This window comes from Perca flavescens, chromosome 5 (genome assembly GCF_004354835.1).
Source record: "Perca flavescens isolate YP-PL-M2 chromosome 5, PFLA_1.0, whole genome shotgun sequence".
In the NCBI taxonomy this organism is placed as follows: Eukaryota; Metazoa; Chordata; class Actinopteri; order Perciformes; family Percidae; genus Perca; species Perca flavescens.
In genome coordinates this window covers 10,588,400-10,609,682 of record NC_041335.1, presented here as the reverse complement: position 1 = coordinate 10,609,682, position 21,283 = coordinate 10,588,400, and the positions used below count along the sequence as shown (strand labels likewise).

At 41.5% G+C, this 21,283-nt stretch overlaps 3 protein-coding genes across 6 annotated transcripts in view; all 3 read right to left on the bottom strand.

Annotated features, from left to right (window-relative positions):
- Positions 1-5,879, bottom strand: part of prkab1b (protein kinase, AMP-activated, beta 1 non-catalytic subunit, b) — a 6,644-nt gene extending 765 nt beyond the window's left edge. Inside the window, exons 1-8 of one of the 2 annotated variants that reach the window (XM_028579002.1) lie at positions 5,504-5,879; positions 5,135-5,288; positions 4,787-4,950; positions 3,551-3,720; positions 3,357-3,450; positions 3,102-3,216; positions 1,385-1,518; positions 577-645 (exon numbers count right to left, since the gene is read on the bottom strand). In XM_028579002.1, the coding sequence (XP_028434803.1) occupies positions 577-645; positions 1,385-1,518; positions 3,102-3,216; positions 3,357-3,450; positions 3,551-3,720; positions 4,787-4,933 (729 nt within the window). In that variant the 5' untranslated portion in view covers positions 4,934-4,950; positions 5,135-5,288; positions 5,504-5,879. Of the gene's footprint in view, positions 1-576; positions 646-1,384; positions 1,519-3,101; positions 3,217-3,356; positions 3,451-3,550; positions 3,721-4,786; positions 4,951-5,134 lie in introns of both variants that reach the window. The other variant, XM_028579001.1, reaches the window with a different exon arrangement.
- A 4,099-nt stretch (positions 5,880-9,978) lies between these two features.
- LOC114555054 (transmembrane protein 233-like) lies at positions 9,979-11,744 on the bottom strand. The gene is made up of 3 exons (XM_028577153.1): positions 11,508-11,744; positions 10,275-10,409; positions 9,979-10,193 (listed from the first exon to the last, which is right to left on the bottom strand). Exons 1-3 carry the CDS (start codon positions 11,664-11,666, stop codon positions 10,182-10,184), a joined length of 306 nt encoding a protein of 101 aa, XP_028432954.1. The 5' UTR covers positions 11,667-11,744; the 3' UTR covers positions 9,979-10,181.
- Positions 11,745-14,303: 2,559 nt separating this feature from the next.
- The window catches only part of msi1b (musashi RNA binding protein 1b), a 34,655-nt gene continuing 27,675 nt past the window's right edge, over positions 14,304-21,283 (bottom strand). For 2 of the 3 annotated variants that reach the window (XM_028577421.1, XM_028577420.1), the window contains 6 exons: positions 19,240-19,320; positions 17,545-17,601; positions 17,112-17,174; positions 16,501-16,655; positions 15,026-15,071; positions 14,304-14,933 (listed from right to left, as the gene is read on the bottom strand). In XM_028577421.1, the coding sequence (XP_028433222.1) occupies positions 15,030-15,071; positions 16,501-16,655; positions 17,112-17,174; positions 17,545-17,601; positions 19,240-19,320 (398 nt within the window). In that variant the 3' untranslated portion in view covers positions 14,304-14,933; positions 15,026-15,029. The remainder of the gene's footprint in view (positions 14,934-15,025; positions 15,072-16,500; positions 16,656-17,111; positions 17,175-17,544; positions 17,602-19,239; positions 19,321-21,283) is intronic. The other variant, XM_028577422.1, reaches the window with a different exon arrangement.

Sequence of the window (21,283 nt, the reverse complement as noted above, 5' to 3'; positions counted from 1 at the left end):
CAATTATTGCCACAGCCCATATAGAACCACAGACAGCAATTATTTTATCAGTTTTAACACTGAAACTATGCGTCAGATTTCATCTTCATATCCAATCACTTCAATGTGCCGTTTCAGGTTTGCTGTGGATGGGACTGAAGTGCGGATTTTCCTTTTGAAAGCCGCCGGGCAAAGTTTGCACAGAAATGTAAGATTTTTTCCATCCTCACTGACCTTGTAATAAAATGGTTTAAAAATTATCATACGAAGCCTCCTTGCTGCTTTTTGTTTTGATGACGCATGCGGCGGTGTGACACTGCTGGCTGGTGTTGTCCGATTGGGTGTTTTTTCCGCTACATATTAAGGCCTGTTTACGGTGTGTTTTAGCCGGGTTTTCACCTGGAAGGCTCTATAGAAATCTGGCACCCTATTGAACGAAGTTAAACTGAGAGAGCGTGCCGTTCACAAACACCAGAATGAACGAGTTCACAGTAACGTTCATCAGGCAGTAATCCAGTACGTTCAGTTCACGTTCGCCCAAAACAACATTGGGGACAGCAATAACAAAAGCACATGTGTGACAGGAGGATGGGTTACCTTGATGGAGAGGGCGTACAGGTGATTGAGCATCACATGGTTGGGCTCTGGAAGCAGCGTCGGGTCACACTGATGAGGAGTCACAGAGAAGATGAATTGGACTACATTGCATTTAACAGGTTTGTAGAGTGCCGTGCACCATGGAGACAAGCATGTACAGTATTATCCCTTTTTTTTTTAACATCGAGGCCAGGGGACTACAGATGGAAAATAGTCTTTTGGCTAATAGTGCGTTCCATTTGTACTCGGAAGTCGGATTTTCCGAGGTCAAAGTCGGAAACACGCATCCCGACCTCGGGTTTCCGAGCTCTGAACTCGGACAACCACCGAGTACACCTAACAGTACAACTAAAAAAATAAATAAATCCAACACGGCTGCTCCGTGCATCAGTTGTGAAAACTGTAGTAACATACATTATAACAGCATAATAAGCACTTCCGTCTCATTTGTGTCTCGCTAAATCAGTCGTACACAGCGTTGTCCATCTTCTATCTGTGGACATGTTGTTGCGCTGTTAGCATGCACAAAAAAACCGCGTAATGCGTTGTTATAAACTGGCATTGCTAACAATGGCTAACCCGGCTAGAGCTAATGAAAACAATACAAATTCCGACATGTGAATGGAACGCATTGAACTCGGGTGTGACATCATTCCCAGCTCCGGCTTCTGAGTTCCGAGGTTAATGGAACGCGCAATGATTCTGCCATTTTTTAACCCATGTAAAATCATGCGTTTTTATTCATTTGCACTGTGCCCTACTTAAATAAACTAAAGTGAATGTATTCCAGCATGGAGCCTGTACTTACAGAGATCCCTGTGTCCTTGTTGAGCAGCACTTGCAGCAGGTGGGGAGGTAAGATGGGAGGCTGCTTGATCTTGTCTTCTGGCTTGATCACATATGCTTCCTGTAGGTAGGGGCCGGGAGGGGAACTGGACAGGTCTGGGAAAGAATCAGTACCCAACACAGTTTTAAATCCAGCTCTACATCAAAAGAATACGCTGTAAAAGAATCATTCACGGTCCACGTAATAGCAAATGTCACTGATTTATACAATGTAGTTGAAAAGTAATCAGACATTGTTTGGAAATCGTATATAGTTAACTTAAACGCATAATACGTCATTTTCCGCTGCTACGGGTCTCTCAATCGAAACGATGACAAAAGACGCAGTTTGGTGGCTTTCAAGTGTGATCATGGGAGTCGTTGTCTTCACCACCACTGTCGTCACTGCAGTCAGCTTCTCCCGGGTTAGGATTCCGTCAGTGTGCATCGTTCAGGACGTTTTTACGGAGAGATAAATTATCCACAGAGGTACTCGTCCTCTCCAAAACAAACCGACCAGGTGATTAAAACAGGTAAAAACTCTGAATCAAGCAGTTTCTGTTATGGGCCGGCACTGTTTTCCCTGTCCCTGCTTGTTTTCCTCTTCCCTTTTTCCCTGTGTATGTTGTCTGTGTCTGTCTCCTCCTGTTGTGCAGTTCATTCAGAGGATCTAGGTCAGGGGGCGTGGCCACTCTCTCTTGCTCTGTTACCTCCAGCTGCAGCTCATTTCCATCAATCAACCAGCAGTTATCTACCCGGGCTGTTCACCTCTCCAGCGCCAGTTTGTTCCTGCACTACCAGTGGTAACTTGGCTCCGTACTGCGATCTATGATTCCGTTCCTACGCTCTCAGCATTATAGTTGTTGTTGCCGCATTGTAACTTGTCTCTCCTCCGGTCAGATCCCGTCTGTACCTGCTGCCTGCCTACCACTCCCACGCCACGACCTGCTCATCTGCTTTCTGCTCTCCTTGTCATCCAGCTCTCAGTGCTACTGGCTCTCCACCCCACTCGGCTTCTATCCCGGTCTGAAGCTGCTCCGCCCTGAACTGTTCCTCTCTGCCTAACACGCTGAGTAATAAACACCTTAATTCACCCTCTCTGTCCGTGTGTCCATCTCTGAGCCTGAGTCACTACCGAGCTTAACAGTTTCGCGTTAAAGATCGGTGTAGCCGACGCTTCACGGCGAACACGTGACGTCCTGAAAGGGGCCCGCGACCCGAGCTGCCGCTGACGTTTGCTTGTTTCTCTGATAACTTAAGATCCAGACGTCTGATGACTAAAATCCTTCACCTGATTAAAACATATAGTGAGAAAATGACCAAGATCTAAAATGTGTATTGTAAAAATAAGTGTCTTGTCAATTCATGACTCTAGCAGAAAAGGCAGGCGTGCACAAAGGGGATGTGACGCCATTGACAGGCGACAAAAAGCAACAAAACTGACTGTTACCTTGAATCAAATGACAGATTTATCTGGCTTCGAACATTGTTGGAAACGTGGGGTAATGTAAACACGCAACTCAAGAAAATATATACCATGTAGGTCTAACTTGACTATATGCATTGGCTTGACTGCACCGGTTTAAGTGTCACATAAGTCATTTGTTCTAATGTGACGTATTTAAAGCGTTTAAATCACTTTTAATAATATCTGGCCAGTCTGAAAGTAGTTATTAATGAATCAATATGGGCGCCAGTACCTGACATATCTGCAGAATCCTCCGAGTCAATCCTGAGGGCATCAAAGACTTCAAAGTCGCTTGACTTTACCTGAATGACATTATTAACTGTGCCAGTTTTAGACGTCATCACAGCCTGGCAGAGAGTGTAAACAGAAATTTGATACGGACACCTGTGAGTGTAGAGTAGGCATTTGTACCAACATGGAAAAAGACAAGTACATTGGTAATATAGAATGCGTTATTATATATTACATAAAAAAGGCTTCCACTCACCCCAGTAGGATCCAAGGTCCACTGACCGTCTACACAGAACTTGTACTGGTGCTCTCCCTCTGGCAGGTCCACGATAGCCACAAAGTTTTTTTGACTGGGTTTAAAAAGACAACCATCATCGTGTTACATTTCCATCAGCACATAGAGAAACAGGATGGACAGTCTTGTGACGCACGCTGCACTGGTCAAACTACCTTTTGTTGAGAGGGATCTTGGTGGCCCAGTTGTTAAAAGAGCCGGACACAAAGACTTCTTTGGCGGCCCCCGGCCACCTGAACATAGTCGGTCTGGCCTGCGTTGGACTTTTGCTATCACTCTCCAGGTCCTGCTGCCAGGCCAGAAATTCCTGTATTTCCTGCGGAGCCTGGACAGCATGATGTCAATGTAGTGTTGCCATGTTAATGAGAGCCCCTTCAGCCTCTTCCTCTCTCAGTGAACGGCCGGCTGAGAGGGAGCTCAACATGCAGGCGACTGGTTTGTGCGTTTGATGCTTGAAACATCTACAGTAGGTTTTCTTTGCAAACTCTTATGATCTCTTATGAGGAGGACGCTTCGTTTTGTGCGTCCTCCTCATAAGAGCTCACGAGAACAGACATAACACACACAAGCTTCGTGGACATTTTCACATTTTGTTCCTGCCTAGAGTTTTTAGGTAAATTGGGTAAATCCAAATCCTAAATATGTTCCCAAGTGTGTGATAAGTGATAGATCAGATGGATAGCTTATGTATTATTGTACATAATATGTACAAAATGGATGACTTTGCCTGTACATACAGAATGTATGGCCTTGACTACATCTATGACACATACAATATTTTTGCACATCTTATACAGTATGCTGTAATTTAGCATCATTTTTAACCCTTTAAAAAAGATTATTAGGAATTAATTTCTTTACCATCATGTACCATGTGAAAACATGTTTTATTATATATTATTTTTATTGCAAGGAATTAAAATCACATTATCCTCTTTATAAGACTGATCATGTTTGCTCTCTATTTTCTGGACGACATAATGTATGAGAAGGCAATGCCCACTGGCGCTCTCAAATTTCAGATGATTTTTTAAATAATGTAATTGTTTGGGAATAGTTAGTCTCTCCCATAGCATACTCCCATTTTCTAACACACTGTATTGTTTCAGGTTTATGGGGCTATTGGTGTTGTAAAAGCTATTAACAATTCAACGTGAAGGATTTTCTACCTCGTGCAAATCAACCTAAAAACCTACTTAAAATGATGGCATTAGTCACATGCAATTCATAAAGAATGTGCAAAAACATGCAGAACACTAACTGTGGTCCTTATGGGTTTCATCGTATTGAGTCCAATGTAATGGTATAGCGCAAAATATGGGACTCCTACGTTATTAAAAGGCTATCTGATTTCATAACATATAGTCAACTGCATACACTTGTTATTATACCTTTGTATCTTCTCTCTGGAAAAGGTCTGCGTCCTCGGTGCTGTCTAGCAGGATGTTGGGACGTGCCTCTTTCCCTCCTTGTTGTCCATCTCTGTAGGACCTGTCCCGCTGCCCATCGCTGGACCGGTCACTGCTGCTGTTCCCCATCCCGCTGGCATCAAACACTGCAGCACACAAACACACACATCCAGATCAAGTCAGCGTCAGGGCCCCTGCATGACCTCGAGGGGCCCTTCTGGCAAATAAATAACCCCTTGGAAAATGAGTTAACCAGCATGTTTGGCTGGTGATTGTTCATAGGTTTCATTTTATCTACAATAGCCAGCAGTGTGAGAATGCTATACCCACCGAACTGTTCCCAGGTGTAGGCTTGTTTAGATGCGGTCCTTTCAAACGGAGGTCTCTGCTCTCGTGTACATCTGGTTGGTGTTCCTGGGTGTCTTCTAATTGTTGTTTTCCGTGTCTTGGAAACTGCAGAAGTTTCTCTCTCGAACTGAAAATACTGACGTTAACGTTAACGTTAGCATGAGGCGGAGCAGCGCTCACCGTCCCGCACTAATAACAACAAAGGAGCACGGCGCTCTTTCTTTTTCCTTTCTCCTACCCACTAGCTAATTCTTCGAGTCTGTTGTACTTTGTATGTTTTCGCAATTTAGTGGAGACTTTTGTGTGTACGTGCGCGTGTCCTTGTGTGTGTGTTTAGTGAATAAAACCCACCTCTTCCGCCTCGTGCCCTCGAGCTCAGGGAGAGTTAACGTTTAACCCGATTGTCGCCAACTCTTTTGTGGTAACGTAAAGCGGACGATTTAGAAGCTATTAGGGACTACTTACATGATTTCAAAAACAGATATCCGAGTTTCGGTTATAAAATAAGAACACAGCTGTCAGTAAATTGACTTTTCAACAAACATGCCCCTTTACATTAAAGCCTTCCACTAACGTCACGAAACAGGCAGATAAGAGAAATATTAAACGTTGTGTGAACAAGAGATAGCTAGGCTAAAGCAATCCGTGTTTTTTTTTTCTCTAAAGGAATCAAAGGGAAAAAGGGGAAACTAAACACACGAACACACACACGTAAGAATGTTCCAGAAAATATGAAATAAAATTGATTTGAATCAGTACTTCCCAAACTGGGGGTCGCGGCCCCCCAAAGGGTCACACAGTAAACCAAATCGACAGGATAGAAAAAGCAGGAAAATTGCTTTACAAAATTAGATTTTTGCTGCATAATATGACATCTTAGGGCCTCTGAAAATGCTTCAAGTATTTACGTTAAGGTCTACATATACATTTTACAAGTAAAGGTATTTTGGCTTACAGATGTGATTTTTATAAATGTATTTTTGCATATGGCTTAGTGAGAGGTCTGTAAAGCAGACAGCTACAGTCAGTATGGCTTTTGAAGATTTCTGCTGCTCAGCAGGAGTGTCATTATCATTCTGTAGGACCTTCTCACGGCTATCCTGTTTCATGTTGTTCACATGTCTAAAACCTGTAACTGTACACACTCATAATAAAAACAGAGAGTCAGCCATATTTCAGGCTGAAAAACAATGCTAATGCTGATTCAGCGTTAGCAAATATCCCTCTTTTCCTTCTCTCAGGGTTGGAGAGTAAAGCTACAGTACCTGTAATCTCTGTTTCAGTCACTGATTATTATCACTAATAATAACAATGGCACTGGATGACCTTTAACCCTTTCAGTAAATTTCATTGGGAAAATCTTATTCCACAGTCTGACAGTACAGTATATATATTTTAGTAATGTATTATATTATATGTATTATTATGTATATATATATATATATATATATATATATATATATATATAGTGTGTGTGTATATATATATATATATATAAATATATATATAAAAAAAATATATATATTTTTTTTTTTTTACTGAGTGAAGAATTTAAATACAAGACTCAATGTTTTTTATGGCTGCACCATTACTTAAAATGAAAATATTCTAGATGTTTTGTGCATCATTTTACTAATAACCAGAAATGACATATATGGAAATAAAAAAAATAAAAAAAACCTGAGATCTACATTTTTAAATAAAGTTCTCGAACAATATTTATTGCAAAAGGGTTGTCGACAGAAGTGGCTGATCTTTAATGCAATATCTACATTGCCCATTATCAGCAACCATTCCTCCAATGTTCCCAAGGCATATTCTGTTTACTAATCTGATATGATTTTAAAAGGCTAACTGAGAAAACATTGGAGAACCTTTTTGTAATTATGTAAGCACATAATGTAATCTGAAAACTGCTGCCCTGGTTAAAAAAATAATGCAACTGATCTCAGATGGTATTCTGTCTATAATGGAGTGGAATGGAAATTTCTAAGTGACCCCAAACTTTTGACCGGTAGTGTATATATATATTATATATGATGACTATTTGGAAATAAAAAAACAAATCTGGGAGCTACATTTTAAAATAAAGTTCTCAAACAATATTTGGCTGCCCAGCGCAAACTTGTAGTAACCTTCGCTGTGAGGACAAACTCTCAGAGAGAAGAGCTCTATGGCTTGTTTACATGAATCACACATTTAACCATGGCTGCATTTTCATGTGTGTAGGGTCTGTCTGCCAACAATGTTACAGCTCCAAAAAGCTCTAAAAGAAACTTTTTCTGTCCATCCATACGTCCATTTTTCTGACATTTCTGGGTCCAGATCACAGTCCCAGTCCCAGCTACTTCCTCTGGCCCTCCCTTGGGGGATCACGAGACGTTCTCAGGTCAAATATGTAATCCCTGCAAAGTGCTTTGCTTTACACTCCAACTACTGGTAACAACCTCTTAACCCATATTTCTGCAGCACATCCAGTGGGACAGATCAAAAGGTATGGTCATAATTAGCCTTCTCCAAGTTCACAAAACACATGTAGATTGGATGTGCAGACTCATGACCCCACCTGTATCCTTGCCAGAGTAAACACCAGATGGTCCGCCGTGATGGACAAGGCTTCCCTTATGTCCTCCAGCTTGGCCTCCTCCACAGAACATTGTCTGCTCCGATTCTTTGTACCCATCCTTCCCCCAAAATGCAAAAAAAGTTCACCTTTTGAAAGTTGATGATTTGGCAAGCAGGGTCCTCTGCTTGACATTTCCACTTTATCCTCACAACATTTTTTTTTTTTGGGGGTCTCTACTGTACCCATCCAGCTCACTAGCAGGTGGAGATCAGTTGACAGTCTGCTTCTTCCTTCCTTGTGTGTCCAAGACACATGGCTGCAGTCCGAAAGTATAACAAAAAGTTGATCATCAGTCATTGGGCAAAAGTGTTTTGGTAGCCTACCATACATTTATGAGAAAACAGAAGGAAAATCGAAGGAAGATCAGACACTTTTAGTGCAGATCCTTCAGGGTCACGGGGATGCACAAACCCTCCACATTAAGATGTTGGTGATTCAACTTTTATTTTCTCTGCAATTACTGTACTGGATCACTGCTCAGCCTGAAGATTATATGCTGTTATTTTTAGCCTTGCAACAGTGTTAATATGACATATCAGAGTACACGATCCCTCAGACTCATTAAAAAGCAACAGGTGTCAAAGATGGGTGAGCTGAGGTTTGTTGCTTCTTAATAATATATATATATATATATATATATTGGGATTGTAATCCATTGAAGCCCTCAGAAATATGAATTGTAAATAAGTAAGTAAGTAAAGTTTATTTCTATAGCACATTTAAAAACAGCTCGCGCTGACCAAAGTGCTGTACATAGCGCATTAGCCACAGGGTAATAAAATAAAAAATAAAATACACTTACAAATCAGTGATTTAGGCTAAAATGACATCAAAAGACAAACACTTAATTACAAACATAGCAGGATAAGACAATTAAAATGCCGGGAAGGCCAATGTAAAAAGGTGAGTTTTGAGCCTGGCTTTGATTATCAAAATTGAAGGGGCATTTCTTGTGTCATTGTTAGAGATAAACTTTAAAGATAGATACACTTTTGGTCAGCTCAAATTATAAAATCTGCTTTTCTGAACCAGTTTTCATTAAACCTCAGGAAATATAAGTATGTGCCATTAATATCTAACCATCAAATGAAACCGCTTTTTTAATCATTTTTACCAGACATTGTTTTGTTTTGTGTAAAATGTTTTATTTTACATTTTTATGCCCACACCAGTTAAGGCAGAGCAATATTTCAATGTGCCGGCGTTAGATCAGAATTTATCAGGAATCAGTTTTAAATAGTTACAATAAACAATAAGATATAATGGAAATGTAAAACAGTCTGTTATAGGCCTAATTACAGAAAAGACCCATGTTTCATTAGTGGGAGTACTGGTATGCCTAATCAGGGGTGGAAGAAGTATTCAGAGCCTTTACTTAAGTTAAAGTACTAATACCACACTGTAAAAATACTCTGTTACAAGTAAAAGTCCTGCATTGATAATGTTAGCCTACTTAAAGGTGCTGTAGGTAGGATTGTGAAGATCCAGGACTTAGCCAAAAAATGTGAACATCGACAACTTCTCAGTCCCTCCCCCTTTCTGCTAAAGCCCAAATCAGTCTCCTAAGCCCCTCACCCCACAAGGGAGAATGAATGTGTGTGCATGAGCAGTGATTGACACGCAGTTAGACACCCCCCCTGGCCCTGATTGGTGCATCTGAACAGGGAACGGTGGAATTTTGCAAATCGCACTACAGGCTGTAGGTGGTGCCAGAGGAGCTGGATTTTTTTAAATGACCTGCGTCATGTAGTTCTACTGGAATACAGGGTCAGTTTCAGCAAATATGACAGAAAGTTAGTTTTACAAGTCTTACCTACTGCACCTTTAAGTAAAAGTATGTAAGTAACATCAGGAAAATGTACTTAAAGTATTAAAAGTAAAAGTGCTTAATGCATTTCAGCTGGACTTGTAGGCAGTTATATTGTTGTGTAGTTAAATTTATAATAAAACATATTTTATAAACTACATGTGTTAGGTAAGCAAACATCTTCATTTGTAAAATAACTAAAGCTGTCAGATGAATGTAGTGGAGTAAAAAGTACAACATTTCTCTCTGAAATGTAGCGGAGTAGAAGTAGAAAGTGGAGAGAAAAAAAGACTCAAGTAAAGTACAAGTATCTCAAATATAGTACCGGTACTTAAGTACAGTACTTGAGTAAATGTACTTAGTTACATTCCACCACTGTGTCCACCATAATCATTCTTTTTTTATTATACTTTGCAATTACAAAAACTGTCAAAAGTTTTAGCCTATTGCGAAATCATTTACACAATACAGCTGAAACCGAGATGTATTCAGCAGTGCGGTGAGACTCCTGCAGCGCTGTGGATGACAGAAGCCAGGCAGAGCTGATCTCTCCATCACCTCTTCTCCACTTCCACCTCCTCTTCCTCATCAAGAGGTCACACCACACCCTGGGGAGGAAACAATATACTCAAAATCTCTCTATTACTTCTGTTACTTCTTGCCCCATGTATCTGCTGCTGCACTCATACCGTGGTAAAGTGCACAGCGGTGTACGCAGTGACGATCACAAGGCCAACGACAAAAGAAACAATCCCCAGGTGGAGAGCTTTCCGACCCAGCCGCTTGGAGCCTTCATAATCCTCTTCATCATAGCTCTTTTGGGCCTGTTGGATGAATGAAAGGGAAATGGACGGGCGTGTGCTGTGACGAATGAACACCTTCTGCGTCAATGAGGAGCAATAAGCCCTATAGTAGCATGTAGCACATGACCTAGGCATGTGTCTTGAATCTGTGCTGCACATTTAGAGAGGAAATGACTCCCTGCCTCGCTTTGCATCTAAATTTCTCTCCCTGCACCTGCCTTTCTCTCGTAATCCCTAATTCATATTTGTGTTGACACCAATGTCCCTAGCAATGAGAAACAGTGGATTGCTGTGCCTAAGCCTCATCTTGTTACTCACAGCTACAGAGATGCAACAGCTGCTGTTGGCACGTTGACTCAACAAAACTCTGCCTCCCCTCAGACAGCTCAAAGACTTGACACAGACCTAAATGTGTCTACTCCTCCTATCTAACGCTTAAACCTCACGCCAAATGAGGAAAGTTTACCAGATATTTTCCTCTCACTGCGGCGCAGATGTGGTACATTCACTGTGTGGAATATCACTTTGTAGTTATAAACATGGTTTGACAGTTGGATAGTCCATAAACTGGAAGTATATCAGAAATATTTGATCCGAGCACACATTAAAGTATTTGTTAATTAAGCGGACGAGCAACTCAGAGATGTGGAGCGGCTATTTCTGTATCTCATCAGATTCAAAAAGTACAACTAGAAGTGTGTTTTTGTACACTTACACCCTATTTTGTTTATATATTTGTATGTTTCACTGCTGCTTAGTGTAACTAGTGTTACTTAGAAGGCTGGTATCTTTATAAACCTTCTAACCTGTATTAGCCTACCTTGTATCAAGCCTTGTTGTTTTCCCATGTGTGAATAAAATAAACTAAACTAATTAGGTGTTAATATACTATATATCCACACCTTACATGCATTAACCATCATCAGATACTGTCTGTGGAGTTTTTTGGTATATTCTCTTCTCTAATCTACGTATCCATATGGCGTGATGTTGAATGATCTTTATGCACTGCCTCTAGATAACTGGACCTCATTAAAACATCACTTAAAGTATGATTTATGCTGTAACCATTCATACATAGCCAAAGCATGTTCAGAAACTGAGCATTGTGTAACTCACCAGCACAGAGAAAACCAGCGCCACAATATTGATGGGCCATGCAGGGCAGAAACAGGTGAACATGGTGAGACAGAGATAGTTCCTCAGAGGGGGAATCTCCTGAGCCTCCCCGTATTTCAGGTGGTCGGCGCTCCCGTCCTGCGAGGACTTGGTGTTCATGACCGGCTACCGTCCCCCCCACCACCACCACCACCTGCCCACCGAGACAGTCAAAGCAGAGAAGCGAGGCACAGGGCTGAGACACTGGGAGAGGGGAGGTGGAGGCGAGGGAGGGGAGGCAGTGGAGCAGTGATGATGGAAGAGAGAAATGAGCCAGCAGAGGGAGAGATGACGGGGACTCTGAGAGGTCTGAGCACACTCGAGACTCAGGCCAGACTGACGGAGTCAATGCTGCTCTTACTTAGAAACAGTGACAGGAAGAGGAAGGGGAACAAAATTAAAGACGGAAAGACAATATCTATTAATGAATTTAGCACACATTTAGTATTTGTCACAAATATGTAGTATTTTAGTAGAAAATGTATAGTAATTCAGGCTACAAATGTGTGTTGATTTAGTACAAAATGTGTGGTAATTTAGTACAACTTTAATACAATTAGGGAATAATGGAATAACAGTTATTGAAGATAACAACAGGGGGTCCAGTTTTTTTTCCAAAAATGTAAAAGTCTTAACATAATTCCAACATATTATTAGCGAATACAAATACGGTAGCCACCCACAGCCACAGATAATCCTAAAGATTCACTGGGACACATGTATGTGTAACAATAAAAGATGATTTATAAAATCATTTTAAATATAGCTTAGTATTCTATGCAAAAAAAAGGTATGCATAAAGGCTTTAGGCTGCCCTACACGTTATTGTAGGCCCAACTTAAAGCTTTATTGCGTAACTTTTTGATATTAATGAAGCTAATTAAGACTATCAGCTCCACACAACTCTCTCTGTATTTCTCAGCATGGCTATGTTCAGAAGATTGTGTTGTCCGGCGACTTTCGCGCGCAGAAACTCAAGTGAAGTGGTACATCATGTTTTTTGAATCCTCCGTTTCCTCCTTGGCTACTGGCAACTGCCTTCCGCAATCACGGAAGGCTGTATCATGTGGACGCGCCGACAGTTTTGTTGTCATTACTTAGAATTCCTCATGGGGGCGACAGAAACTACGCACTATAGCTTTAATATGCAACTTTGTTTTATGCAATATGTAGTAGGGGGTCCCTGATCCATCTCTCTTTATGTTAAGGTCCTTAAAAAACGTTGAAGACACCTGCTTTACAGTGAAGGTTATACAATTATACAAAACAGCAAACAAATCTGCAGCTGTTGAGCTTTCTGTATGTGTGACATGAAAATGTGTGAAAGCCTCTCTCGCCTTGTACGGAGATCCTACTGTAACCTTACAGTAACCTTACTGTAAACTGTAAGTTGTGAAAAGCACCACACAGCACCATCTAATGCTAATGGAATCCTAAAATAAAAACCCATAACCTTCATAACTTTATAAGAAAAAAATAACTTTACAAATGTGAAACGTATTCTTATTCTTTTGGGCTTAATTTGCATTTCTGCTCATCTCTCATTAAGGGCAAACAAAAAAAAAGTCAAACAGTACGCATGAATGGAATGTTTTAAAATAATTTATTAGGAATTTTAAAAAGTTTTTTTTTTTTTTTTTTCCCCAAAGGAATAAACATGACAGGAAAAAGAAAATCAGAAAATGTTACAGTGTTGACAAGATTGTTATTTTACAGTGAAAACAGCATCAAAGTATGAACTACCATGGTAGCCCGCAGCAGTGTCAGCAAGTGTATCAAAATGTAAAACCTGGTACTTTGTAGATCCAGAGTGCTTTGTTCTTAAGCTAACATTCGCAGGAAAACACAATTATCGTGATCGGCCAGTGCAACGTCCTAGTAGCTCTGAACATTATTGTTTTGGTCTAAAAATAGCTGTCACATTGCTACAGTCTGTGACCTCCAGTGGATATGCAGTGATGGATTTTTTTTTTTTTTTGGGGAGGGGGGGATGGGGTGTTAAACAAGAGTTAATAAGATCCCCCCACCACCCCACCCCCCACCCTTTCCTGTTGGAAAAGCCACCTTTCTAAAAAGGTTCAACCATCCACACTTTGACATAGATGTTAATGTAATAATAAAAAAAGTCAGATTAAAAATTCACATTTGCGACTGAGGTACCCCCCAAAAAAAAAAAAAAAAAGCACAAATGGCACATTGGGAACCAATGTGTATAAAACCATATGACACGCTCACGCAAACATCGACACAACCTGCAGAGTCATAACAGTGTTAACTGCGCATGCCTGCTCCTGCATACTACTCCTTCATTTTCCTTCACAAACAATCAGCACATATTGAAAATCACAGTTAAAACAACAATATGACAAAGTAAGAAAACAGTATGTTTTTTTTTCTTCTTTTCTTCCTCTCCTGATAGAGGAGCATTTTCACACCCATCAATCCCCAAAGGTAAAGTGTTGTTCCAGCCTCAGCCTCTCTCCTGCGGAACTCGTAGCGTTTCAGCTCGTGTGTTTTTTTTTTTTTTTAAATGCAGCAACAGAATCAAAATGACACGTCCTTTATAAAAATGCCTGGAGAGGAATACAGCATGTACATACTGAAATGTTCTCGACCTCCATGTGAAACTATGATAACGTAACCGTCAAACTTTCCAACACATACGGATTGATGAAAGAAGCGATCGTATTATTTCTCCAAAAGCCTCCCACCTCCCGCACACAAACATTAGCAGAGCCCCACCCCCCCCTCCCAGAAACCAGTCATATTTACAATATTTTACAAAATTGTACAGCTCATGTAGGCCTATTATGTAACTGTGACTAATGCCCCTTGTCGTCAGACCATTATTAGTGTTACAAGTCTTTGTTAAAAACCTACCAAGATATACACTTTGTGACACATTTTCAAGAAATAGTATTAATCACAAATGTTTTGTTAAAATTCAGTATGAACTAGTGACATATACAGCTTTCCAGTAACAGCTCCTGACCTTTCAAACTAGCTTCACCTGGAGATTTCTCTCCTCTTCTCTCAGAGAGATCAGGTTCAGAGATCAATAAAACACAGCCAAAACGGATAAAGAACCAACGCAGCCATCGCAAAAAACAACAACAACAAAAAAAAAACAGCAAGTTGAAATGACAGAAGAAGAAACAAAAAACACTAAAAATACAACATCATCTGTATGTGGTGATAAACTTTTTCGCTCCTTTTATGACCCTTTTCTTTTTTTTACTCAGGGGACACCAGGGTGGGGTTTGGTGTGTGTGTGTGTGGGGGGGGTGTTTCAGCTGCCACAGCCGGAGAGGTGGACTGGACAGAGACAGGCCAGATCAGCTCCAAAGCAGCTTCAACTCCTTCCAGCTCGCAGTCTACAGCTCTGCACTGACACACACAAACATCTGGGTTACTCACAGCTGTCTCCCCATCAGACAGTCACACACGTATGTTAGCTTTAAAACCAGATGGCGACTTACACTCTCAGTGATAGCCGTTAGTGAAGGCCGTGGCAATCAAAGGGCCCTGTGGGAGCAAGCACACAAGTTCCAAGTTCACTATTTGTTTTCAGACTTTTCGACTGAAACATTTTTTTAAAGGTCCCATGGCATGAAAATGTCACTTTATGATGTTTTTTAACGTTAATATGAGTTCCCCCAGCCTGCCTATGGTCCCCCAGTGGCTAGAAATGGCGATAGGTGCAAACCGAGCCCTGGGTATCCTGCTCTGCCTTTGAGAAAATGAAAGCTCAGATGGGCCGATCTGGAATCTTCTCCTTATGAGGTCATAAGGAGCAAGGTTACCTCCCCTTTCTCTGCTTTGCCCGCCCAGAGAATTTGGCTCACCCATGAGAAAGAGAGAGACATCATGGCTTTCAAACGAGAAAAGTGGCCGTTGGTCAAGAACACACCCCCACCCTCCACCTTTGCTGCTCTCGTCCACCGCGCTGTTTAACACAACTAGCCTAGAGCATTCTACTCTGCTAATAGCCATGTTTTACCAACAAGCTAAAACGAAAGCTGTCGGTTTGTAGTCTAACTGTTTATTAGTTTGCTACTAATCTTTTTTTTTGGAAACTTAGCTGCTGCCGGAGACAAACCGGCTCCTCCCCCCAGCATGGCTACTTAATATGCACATGAATGACGTCATCATGCCGGTGATGTCTGCATTCTTTATTCTTTCTCCTCACTGTGTATTAGGCTTCTGAAAATGTGTCCCCCTGAACGGTGTAGTTGAATAGATAGCCCTGCTGTAAGCTTTGTACCGTCACATTTACCCTCTGGTCAGGGAACAACTCTTTTGCATATCCAGTGCATAGAGCCAGAGGCAAGAAGGGGAGAAAAAGATTTACATTTGGAATAATCGGCAGAGTACTCGATTACTAAAATAATCGATAGCTGCAGCGCTAGTATCGATACCAGCAACTTCACAGCAACGCTTGTTGTTGGAGAGTTAGATACTTTGGACAGAGCCAGGCTAGCTGTTTTCCCCTTTTGCCAGTCTTTATGCTAAGCTAAGCAGCTAGCTTTATATTTAATGGTCAGACAAAAGAGTGATTTCAATCTTCTTGTCTAACTCTCGGCAAGAAGGCAGATTTCCCAAAATGTTTAACTACTGCCTTAAAAATTCCTCTGCTGCCCCTCTGCTCCATCTACATCACAAGTGTAGTTGGAGAAAACAATTCAAGAAAGAAGCTTAGATCTGATATTAAAAGGGAAGCAGAGACAACATGGAATGATGGGCCAGAGGAACGTAAACATTGCAGCTCTGTTGATTATGTAATGTTGTTCCCTTCAAATGTCCCTTTGGATAGAAACTTCATTCATTGGAAACTTCAATTTCATTGGATGCAACAGTTACAGCTTTAAATTATAGGAACGGTGACAGAAACTAGTCAAATACAGAACTGAACGTTTCTAAAATAATAAAGCAATGAGTAAAGAGGAGACCGTACCCCCAGACTGTGGCTGAATCCAGTGCTTGGGGCGGGGCTTGCAGCGCTGAGGTAACTGCTAACAGCCGACTCCTGAGCGGCTGTCCCATAAAGGTCCGCCATCGGGCCCGGGCTGCTCGTACCTAAGAACCCAGCTGTGCGAGACTGGTTGGAGCCTAAAAGTCAGATTAAAAACAAAAATGTTCAGATTTTCTTAATTCAAGATCATATGTACCCCCCTGTTTTAAAGTGTCTATAATGAATATTTTTATAATAAGAAAGGCTCCAATGACCACATGTAGTGTGAGAGGTGTCACTCGTAGTGAACGAGCCCGCAGAGAATTACCACCCGACTCTGCAGTTCAGCTCTGTGGAGCATTTCAAACTGTACAGCTCTTCCACTTTTAAAAGTTTTTTTTTTTTTTTACATATTCGTTATAGGTTTTCATAGTCATATTTTTTCTATTTTATATTATGTCTCTTGACTTTTCCACTGTCACCAAGACAAATTCCTTTGCAAACCTACTTTGCTGAGTTCTGTTGGAATTCTGTATGTCATGAAGTGGGTCCCCTTAATTCCCCATTAAGCATTGCAATGATCAGAAAGAATAAGGCCTTTTCAATGTCCATACCTCTAACTACTGCTGCTGCCGCCGCTGCTGCTGCCATTGGTCCATATGCTGTCAGGGGAATGGCTAAATAGACCGAAAGGCAAAGATCCAGGTTAAATATCTTGTTGGGAAAAACACATAGCAACTATAACTAATGACATTACTTAAAGTCTCACTCCAGTGACCCCAGGAACATTCTGATAATTTCAACCAAGCCTTGAGAAGACAAGGAAGTAGAAGTAAAAACTGTCTATGATGATCGTATAAAACGAAGAAAGAGGGCTTGGTGAGGTCACTGAAGGGAGCCTTTACAGTGAAACCTTCCTCATTACTGTCAGCAATCCTGCCTTCAGATAGAGACCGGGGAGGACTGACAAACACAAACATGCAAACCAAAGAGTGTAGCAGACTGACAACATGCTGCTTGTAAAGCCCAGAGGAGGGACTGACTGACCTGTGAGCTCAGGGGGGTGGGGTGAAGTCAGAAGGGGAGTCCTCTCTAAGTGGAACTCTAAAACAGAAACATCAGAGTGCTGTTGAGACACACACCACCAATGCCAGCGAGGAGAACACACACACACACACACACACACACACACACACACACACACACACACACACACACACACACACACACACACACACACACACACACACACACACACACACACACAGGCAGGGAATCACCTCAGAGTTGAAAGCAGGAGGTACAGTATGGAGAGCACATATTGGAATATACAAGGATTGAGGGATGCAAACAGGAATTATAGGATGGAAGAATCCTTATAGTCAATAAAGTGGTGTTAAAATCAGTAGCACATAGCAAGCAATACAGCAAATGGTACAATTTTTGCATACAAACTGTATGTAAAACATCTAATTTTGGAAATAAGTCCCATAATAGCGCGCGCACACGCACACACACACACACACACACACACACACACACACACACACACACACACACACACACACACACACACACACACGCGCGCGCGCGCACTAAGCAGATGCAATTCCACTCCCTGATATTTACAAGCAGCTTACACTCACAGTGTTTCACGTGCTTCTTGGACACATGTTTGTATTTGTGACAGTGTGTCTACTGTTAGGTCAACACACAACTACACTGGTTATAGTTTGTGTATCCATTCAGAAGAGCAGTGACACCAAAATCATCCTTTTTTCCCCCGATAAATCATTCAACACAGGGCTATACAACATGTTTGCCTGCTGCTCAGGGAATGAGTACACATGTATCCATGCTGCAACTATTTAGATGGATTGCTGGGATATCTGAACATGAGTAGTTCCTGGTAGCTTACAAGAATGTGTCTTTCTAACATTATAGTTTGTGTAAAATCCTTCAGCAAACAGGATGGTTTAAGTGACTGCAAGTCCTTTAAATTAGACATGTGCTAGTTTTCAGGTCCATACTTGTATTTTGGGTTTCTACTAGAACATGTTTACATGCTTTATTGTTAAAAAAAAAAAAAAATTCTCATTCTGTCTGTCTGATTCACTCCGTCTCTATAAACCCCCCCTCTTGAAAAGCCCAGTCTGCTCTAATCGGCTTGTGATAAAAATATGGCGCACCTTTGCAAAGATAGTTCTCAACCCGTGGGTGGAGATACTCAGATGGGGGCCGGTGTATTCTAATGAGCCTGTATGTGACATAGGAAGGGGAGCCAAATCTGAATGGCTTGTTGAATCCCATGTTTTCTGCTCTAGGCAACCCACAAAAAACCTGACTTGGTTGTCTAATTTCAGTTTGTGGGTCGGTAGGTACTCCAGATACCCAAATGTATGTCCACAAGCACTGAAAAACTGAGTTTTGGTTTTTATGACCCCTTTAAGATTATTAGACTACAAACAGCACAGCTTTCCTTCCCTTCTATCCCTAAGTGTTCATCCCTAAGGGGCACAGGGATGATTTTAGTGTCTGTGCTTTCATTGCATGACGGATGACTACTGAGCCCAACTCTTAAGAAGTTGACTTTTATGTCTTCCCCCATTACCATGCAACTACAATGGTGAACACTTGAATACTTGCACCCGCTAACTAAAATATGGCCGTGTATCTATTTCTCAGTTAAAGTGACCGAAACATGTCAGAGTGTATCAGGAGGAGAAAGTGTGCTGTGATTACCAGGGAACTGGTAGGTATATCCAGGAGTGATGCCAGCATAGCTCCGACTGGTGTAGGTGGCTGTCTGGAAGCCTGGGTAACCTGTGGAAACAAAATCACCGTTAACATCTGGATCACCGCAAACACCAAGAACGGCCGTTACGCACCACATGAGTAACAGGTGTGCAGATGTGCCGCCCCCTAACAGTGACGCCTGGTACAGTCTGTGACATGCAGGTGGGTGATATTCTACACCTGTGGTCTGGATTTCTTCACAAGGACAGGAATGAACAGCGCACTGGCTTTGTCCTCCGTTTAACTCTCAGCAGTGAACATTACGCAGAGATTGTCTTTGTAGACAACACAGACACCTGGAGAAGTGACCTCAGAACAACTTTCAGACGGATAACAATAATAACTATGACGAGCACCACGCGATACCACAACTAATTTAATATTTTTGTATTCTTTGTGTAAGCGTGGTGGCATATGCCCTCATGTGCACTGTCTAATCCAAGCACTGAAATACTGAAGAGAAAGGTGCTGTTCTCAGACTGAACAGTAGGTGGTAGCAGTGGTGTGGCAAGTTCAGCTTCAGATGCACAAACAGGTCCCGACTACTGTGAGTACAATACAGATCTGTTAACAAATTGGCCCTACTGTAATGGATAACGTTTAAGTTGATGAGGAGATCAGAAGTGTTAGAGCCAAAGTACACACATTTTACACCTGAAGTTCAGTTGACTCGTCATGAGGAGTACTTGTCAGTTTGAGGTCAAAATAAACAGTTAAACAACAAAAAAGTAAATAAATAGCCCTGACTATGTCATAGCGACGTCATCAGGGTCATCTCTGCTTAGGCTAGAGACAAAATGTTTTTTTTTAACAGAAATCCTGCGTTACATGCTGCATTCACATGGTGTCGGAATAATCGAAAACATTAGTTCACGAATTGGAAAATGTACGTGAACACCCCTTCAAGTCGGAAAAACAACTCGGAATGCCGGGAGGAAATTTTGGTGCACAACTTGCGGAGTTGACGTATTACGCAGAACCATGGCGGACGAAAGTAAATGTTGGGTTGATGGTAAGAAACTTTTTTTTATTAGTTCATGTATTGCATATCAATCTAGCTCACACATAATTTGTAATATGGTATTACGTTGCAACCATTAGATGCTGCCCAAGTAGAGTGACCTACAGTTGTTACAAAAGTTATTTTTTAGCATTAACCCTGACAACAAGTCGGGGAAGCAATATTTCAGTGGTTTTAGGGAATGTAACGTTACAGGTGCAGCAACCAAGTCTCTAATATAAAGCTTCAAACTGGAAATAAATACTGGAAACAGCTGTCAACATGTTGTTTTAAACGCTCTGAGCAATAACATACAACACATCTTTGTAGCGTCCATGTTGTTTTCACGTGACGACTTAAATCTCATGAAAACACCGAAGTCGGAAGACCGACTTACCAACTCGAGAAATGGAATCCGAGGAGCATGTGAATGCACCAACAAACTAATGCTGCGTTCCAGACACAATTTTTTGCCCGTTAAGTTACGACTTCCAAGTCACGAGTCTTCGTGTCGGCAAGCCAAGCTCTGCTCGCACAAGTGGCTGCTCACACACACCGCCAAACCTGGCTAGCTAAACACTGTGCCGTTGGCAGGGTTCAGGATAGGCTACCTAGCGTTGACGCTAGCTAGCGCTAGCTGATACCAGCGATTTCTAGTTGGCGACATATTTTGGGCTTCATTTCATAAACATAACCTGTAGTAGGACACAATCGTATGTGTATTGTTTTGATTACAATGTGCGGAATTACTTTACGTTGCCTATTTATGTCTATTTATTTCTATTTCTCACCGTTAACCACCGGCGTCTTTACAGCATCAACAGGGGTCGCCATTGTTGTTTATATGTGTGTGTGAAATCAAAAACTGTAACTGGGAGTACAACGATGTGGTACGAGTTCACGGGTAGTAAGTTACGGGTTTGACTGCCGTTCCAGGGCACTTTCACGGGTTACAGGTTGCCTGGAACGCAGCATATAAGTATGGAGTTT